Source organism: Kogia breviceps, chromosome 18 (assembly GCF_026419965.1).
Source record: "Kogia breviceps isolate mKogBre1 chromosome 18, mKogBre1 haplotype 1, whole genome shotgun sequence".
NCBI classification, from domain to species: Eukaryota; Metazoa; Chordata; class Mammalia; order Artiodactyla; family Physeteridae; genus Kogia; species Kogia breviceps.
This window is the reverse complement of record NC_081327.1, coordinates 10,131,400-10,138,089: the sequence shown is the minus strand read 5'-3', so window position 1 is coordinate 10,138,089 and position 6,690 is coordinate 10,131,400. Positions and strand designations below refer to the sequence as shown.

The 6,690-nt window shown below is 54.5% G+C and overlaps 1 protein-coding gene across 1 annotated transcript; it reads left to right on the top strand.

The window, feature by feature from the left end:
- The first annotated feature begins 620 nt into the window (after positions 1 to 620).
- PINLYP (phospholipase A2 inhibitor and LY6/PLAUR domain containing) lies at positions 621 to 4,493 on the top strand. The gene is made up of 5 exons (XM_059044586.2): positions 621 to 711; positions 1,852 to 1,968; positions 3,541 to 3,693; positions 3,929 to 4,072; positions 4,273 to 4,493. Exons 1-5 carry the CDS (start codon positions 642 to 644, stop codon positions 4,416 to 4,418), a joined length of 630 nt encoding a protein of 209 aa, XP_058900569.1. The 5' UTR covers positions 621 to 641; the 3' UTR covers positions 4,419 to 4,493.
- The last annotated feature ends 2,197 nt before the right edge of the window (positions 4,494 to 6,690 follow it).

The window sequence follows — 6,690 nt, the reverse complement described above, 5'->3', positions numbered from 1 at the left end:
CTCAGTTTTCCAATGTGACCTATGGGCATCTGTCTCGTACTACGCCCACCCCTGCCCGGTGACAAGCACCCCTCTGTTCAGTCCCCGAGAGACCCAGAAGGGCATCTTGGGGTGGGGTCGGAGCTGGAGACAGCCCAAACACGGAAAAGTATGAGCCAAGCGTACCCCTACAGAACAAGCCTGGACATGCTGGATGCTCCCAGGTGGGGCCCCACCCACGATGGGCACCTCCTTGGGAAGAGAAAGAAGGGTATCTCAGTCCTAGCTGCCGTTCTACCCTGCAGGGAATCAAATGACCCGATTCTGAGATTCTGATCTTGGGCCTCAGGTCAGAAAAAAAAAAAAGCGCAGGGGGGGAATGTGAGAAAATAGGGAAGTGACCTTCTGGGTCCTGATGGAAGAGAGGGCAGGAAGTCCAGATTCCTTGGGTCCCCGTGGAGGAGGGGGCTGGGCACAAGATGCCCATGTCGCATTCGGATTTTGGTTCTGCCTCCCCACCCCAGAGCTACAGAGACCTGCCCCCAGGTCTTACTTCACTTCTTTCTCACCCTAGGGGTAGGGTGGGTCCAGAACCACCCCTCCTCAGCTTCCTATAAGAAGAGCTGGGGACCTGGGACTGCAGATTCACTCACTCATCCATCATGAGTCTTTCCACGAAACCCCAGACCTTCCTGCTGGCCTCCGTGCTGCTCTGCACCCTCCTGGGTCTGGGTAAGTGACTAGGGGCCCGGAATCCTGGGACCTTCGGAAAGAGGACTATGACAGGGCATTCAGCAAGGTCCTCCAGGGGGGAGGGGGAAAGAGGAGGTGTCCTGGGAATTCAGATTCATGGCAAAGGCAGAGGGTAAAGGAGAGAAAGACTGGGGCCCCAAGGGAAGAATAGCTCAGAAACTTGTGTGTGTGAATCTCTGAGAAAGAAGGGGATTTGATGGGCTCTGAATCCCCTGTCCTCCAAGCAAGGTCTCAAAATAAGCCATCTGGGGACTTCCCTGGGGGTCTAGTTGTTAAGACTCTGCGCTTCCACTGCAGGGGGCGGGGGTTCGACTTCTGGTTGGGGAACTAAGATTCCGCATGCCATACGGCTAGGCCAAAAAAGAAAAAAAAAAAGACGTCTGAATTCTAGAAAATCAGATGAGAGTGTGATTAGAAAGGGAAATCTTTTTTTTAAAAAGATGATGGGGCAGGGGAGAGATTTTCTTTCTCCCGGAACTCTAGGGAGTTCAGACCCCTGGTGTCCTCCCCTAGATGCAGGAATTCAGGCAAGCCCCACCTTCCCCAGGACGCAGTTGCCCAGTGTCTGGGCCCCCAGTTGCCTCCTCTCTCAGGACCAAGGGGTCCGTGCGCTTGCCCTCCTGGTCCTCGCTCTCCCTTCTTGACCTGGGATGCAGATCCCAGCCTCAGGTACCCCTGCCTGGGCTCCTACTGTCTACAAGACCTACGCGTGGTAGGTAGCCCAGAGACTTTAGAAGGCAGGATACATGGGGAAGAGGATCTCACTTCCGAGAAGCAGCTCGACCTGAAGCGTCACAAGAGTCCATGGAAACCTTCACCAGGACCCCTCCCTGTCCCCAGACTTTCTCAGAGGACCCTAGCGTCCAAAGTCCCCAGCCTTGGAATTAGGTAAACTTGCTCCCTGGTGGAGTCGCTTCCCAGCCCTGAAAGCAAGCTTCGCAGGAGCACCACCGCGTCTCTGCCGGAGCTTCGGACAGTTCCCTGGACAGCCGCCAATGCCCCGCCCAAGAACAAGCCTCCCTCGGACCGCCCCCCCCCCATCCCCCTCTGGACTCCGTCCGAAGTCTTGGTCCGCAGACCACACCGCCCTTGGCTAGAGCCCTGCTCTCTACCCTGCAGGGTACCCACTAAGCTGTGAGGTGTGTACAGGCTCCGGACCCACGTGCAGTGGAAATGTGCAAACTTGTGACCCCGACCAGGACTCCTGCGTGATCATCGTGGCTCACACCAGCAGGAGTAAGAGGGCCGGGCGTGGCGTCAGAGCCTGGGGCGGGGGCTGTGCTTTCGGGGTAGCAGATACCAGCACGCGCGGGGAGGAACCTTCCAGCGGTGAGCGGGCAGGAAAGGGAGAAAGGCAATCTCGAGGTGGATGGAGGGGAGAGAATCCGATGGAACGACAGAAACCACTGTTGTCAGGAATTTCTGAAAATTAGACTCCAAAGAGTTGATGGGGCGGGGCGGGGGGGTGGGCAGATATAGAGACTTTCTTAGGCAGGAGGGGATTAGGAAAGGAAAGGACAAGGGGAAAGAGAGAAATCGCGAGAGGGGAACAATCTAACACGCAAGAGGTGGAGGGGGGCGTGCAGAGGAGAAGAAAGGGGCTGGGGTGGGTTGGAAGGAACGTGACCAGGTTGACCATTTGGGGATGCGGGTTGGAAGAGACCATTCCTGACAAGAAGAGGAGAGATGATACTGGGGTAGAGGGGAGAGATATAAAAGAACAGACAGGAGAGGGAAGAGATAATCCTGAAGTATGGAGCAAATTATCACAAAGAAGAGGCGGAGCTGTGGCAAGGGGGAGACATATGAGTAAAATGGGAGACTTAAATGGAAGGGACTATCGCAGACCTGAGGGAGGATGGGGGAGAAGGGGAGCAAAGGAAGAAACCACGGGGGGTGGGGTTTTCATTCAAAGCTGAAAGAGACCCAGAAACCCTTAGTTCAAGGAAGGTGGTGGGACACGGTGTGAGACTGGAGAAGGAAGGATGTGACAGGAGGGAAGGCCAAGGTTGAGTGTAGGAAGGAAGCGTTGCGACCGGAGGGGGTGTGTAAGGTAAGTGGGACAGAAGATTGCACGCTGCCCTACTCACCTAGCAAGAGTGGGCAGGTCGGGGAAGGACCCGAAAGTCTTGAAGAGGCCACCCAGGAGTATATGGGAGGGAGATGGGACCCTGGGACTGCAGGAGGAAGTTGGGGAAAAAAAACACCTTTCTGTGGGTTAAAGAGGGGAAACCCTAGGGTTGGAAGAGACCACCGTACTGTGGGGAGGGGGAGGGGGAAGGCCGTGGAGACTGGACGGAGACCACTTCAGGCAAGACCTGAGAGTAGCCAAGGAGGGCAGCAAGAGACCATCGGTGGGAGGTCTGGGGAGTGACCCTGCGGAAGTCCGGAAGAGACCACGTTAGAGAAGGATATGGGTGTTACGGGGGGAGGGGGGGGCGAGGGGGGCGTTCCAGCATTTGGTGGAAGGGATTCCAAAGGTCAGGGGAGGGCGAAAGGCTGGAAGAGACCATTTCACACCGCCATGGGGATAGCCGTAGGCGGCCTGAAAAAGACCACTCAGGCAGGCACCAGGGCTTGCCGATGGGAACTGCGAGAGACCACCACAGCGTGGAGGGAGTGGAGTGGAGCGGACCTAATAAACAGTCCAGACCATGCCCCTGGCAGATAAGGGGATATCACTCTGGGGGGCTGGAAGAGACCTCTCTAGACAGCAGCAGGCTGGGGCAGCTGTAAGGTTGAGAGAGACCTGGAAGCCGGGGTCCAGGCCAGGGCCCCTGAGCCCTCCCCTCCCCCGCCATCCTGCAGAGGGCCACCCGTCGGTGAACACCTATAAGGGGTGCATGAAATCCAGCGCCTGCAGCTCAGGATTCGTCTCCATCACCATGGACCCTGAGAACTACATGGTGTCCAACACACGCTGCTGCCAGAGCGACGTCTGCAACCACGATACCCTGCCCAGTAAGTGCCAGCCCACCCCACATCTGGAGTTCCTTCCTGCCCCGCCGGAGAGCCTGCTGTGAGCACCCGCCCCTGACCCGCGCTGTGACCTTTGGCACGCGTCTTCCTTGCTCTGAGCCTCAGTTCCTCGCCTCTAAACTGCAGTGTCCATTAGCAACCGGTGTCCCCACGGTGGTTGTGAGGTTGGGAAAGGGTTTAACGTTCCGTAAACCTTCCACTCCACCCTCCTCCCCAGCTCCTGAGAACAATCGTACGGAGAATGGCCTCCAGTGCCCTACCTGCATCGCCCACTTCAAGGAAACGTGCTCTTCAACTGAGAAAGTGCTCTGTGTTGGCCAGGAAAGCCACTGTATCACCTGTGCTGGCAAAGTGCAGACTGGTGAGGGGCACCTAGATTTCTGGAGGAGGGGACAGGGAGGCTCCCAGAACTGGAGGCTCCCACTTCCAGATTCTAGGGGAGAGAGTGGGTCCAGAGAACTGGGTGAGGAGGTGGCAGGGGCATGACCCCAGGGTCATGAGGAGGGAGGGCTTGGAAGTCCTGACTCCAGTCTGAAATCCACCCCACCCCCCCCACAACAGGTGTCCTATTTGCTGCTCGGGGCTGTGCTACAGAGAATGCCTGCCGCACCAAGCCTGGGACCCTGGTGCCCGCCGCCTCTCGTATCTACACCATCACCCAGGCCAACTGCCTTCCAGACCCCGAGCCTTCTGGCAAGGCTAAGTGAAGAACTGAGGCATATGCCACGTTTGGCCTCAATTTGTTCTCAGCTACAGCTTCCCATGTGCTAATATATTAAAGACCTGAACAGAACAAGACTGAGTCCTTGTGATGTGATGCATTTCAGGGAGGTGGGATGCAAAAAGCAGGGGTCTCAACCTTTGGGAAGACCCTACCTTTTGTTGAGGGATTACTCCCGGCAGGGTCCCCATGCTAAGTGTTTTCCTGCAGTACCTCATTTCATAATCACAACAACTCTGTGAAGTTGAAAGTATTGTCCCCATTTCACAGAGGAACAAACTGAGGCACAGGTTGCGGTATCACTTGGCTTGGGTCAAACAGCTAGGGAAGATCAGACTCCAGAGTCCATGATCACCTCTCCTGGTGAACCTCTCCCTCTTTTGCCTCAGTTTCCAAATTTGTAAAATATGGATATTAATAGTCATAACCTCAAAGGGCTGTCTTAAGAGTCAAATGAAAGAAAACTAAAAAAGCACTTAGCGCAGTGCCTAGCACCTTTAAGACAATGTTGATTCTGGAGACAATGTGTCTGGCCAAATAGTTATCCTCCTAACAGCTGCCACTTACCGAGTGGCCATTAGTTGGCAGGTGCTAGACCCTGGCATCAGTCAGGACAGAATCGATTATGCTACAGTAACAAAAAGTCCCTAATCTCAGTGGTTTAAAGCAACAAAGTTATATTAGTGAATTCATGCTCTAGTTATGCTTGTGTAACAAACCATCCCCAAACTGAGACTGTAACAACAATCATTCTTCTTTCTAAGGGTTTGCTGGTGGCTGGAGCAGCTCTGCTCTGGCTGTGCGTTGATGGGTTTGGGTCCTGGTATTTGCTGAAGAAGTACCCATTCACAAAAGGTTGATTTAAGGGACTTCCCTGGTGGTCCAGTGGTTAAGACTTTGCCTTCCAATGCAGGGGGTGCAGGTTCGATCCCTGGTCGGGGAACTAAGATCCCCACATGCCTCGCAGCCAAAAAACCAAAACATAAACCAGAAGCAATATTGTAACAAATTCAATAAAGACTTTAAAAATGGTCCACACACAAAAAATCTTTAAAAAACAAAAAAAGGTTGATTTATCCTTGACCTTCCATGTCTAGCACCGTCCACAGGGCGTTCTGCTCATCATAATCGTGGAGCAGTCACCAACTTAATGCCCATTTCTGTGCACAGGAGAGAGCCCAGGAAGGTCTCACATGGATGATTAAATGCTGCCACCCAGAAGTGACTTGACACAGTTCACTGGATGGAGCTAGTCACGTGACCCTACCAAACCCCACTGGGAGAGGAGGAGGAAGCGCAGTCCGGGCCCCAAATGCCCCACCTCAGCCCCCGCCTGGCCAGACACGTTTCATAACCAGCCCGAATGGCCACCATGACCTCTTGGGGCTGTCTTTCATTTTGTCTTCACAACTACTCCATGTGATAGGCGCTGTTATTCTCATCCCTGTTTTCAGAAGAATCTGAGGCTCAGAGAAGGAATGTCACATTGGTGGTCGTAGCAGCTAAAAAGTGGCGGAGCTTAAGATTGTAGTCATTGGGTCACACTGAGGGGAGAAAGAGACCACATCACAGAGAGAGCCGACAAGCCTCTATCAGTTATCCTTTGCTACGTAACAAGCCCCTCCCAACCTCAGTTGCTTAGAATAATTGGTTGGCAATGTGGTCTGGGATCAGCTGGGTGCTGGTTCTTCTGCTGTCTGCTGGGTTCAGCTGCTGGCCAGCCAGGCAGCTCTCTTTCAGAGGGTTGACACTGATTGGGGTGTCAGGGCTGACTGGGCCACATGTCTCTTATCACCAGCAGGTTAGCCTGGACTTTTTATGTTTGGGCCACACTGTGGGGTTTGTGGGATCTTAGTTGCCCAGCCGGTAATGGAACCCATGCCCCGGAAGTGAAAGCGCCGAGTCCTAACCACTGCACCACCAGAGAATTCCCTAGCCTGCACTTCCTGATGTGGTGGCAGTGACAGGGGTCCCCCGGGTAGCAAGAGAGGAAGTCCCAACGCGCGAGCGCTTTTCAAGCCTCTGCTCGCCATCTTTGCTGTTGTCTCAGTAGCCAAGCGGATCCCATGACCAGGTCTAGAGTCAGGATGAGAAGGGACAATCCAAGGGCAGGGCTGCAGAGAAGCTGAACAGACTGGGGGCATTAATGGGCCAAGCTGGTTCCGAAGCTAAGACGTTTACCACCACAGCCCCCAAGGTGTAAACAATTAATAGTCCGCTCCAGCCCCTCCAGGGTGGCAAACCTCAAAGTCTCTCAA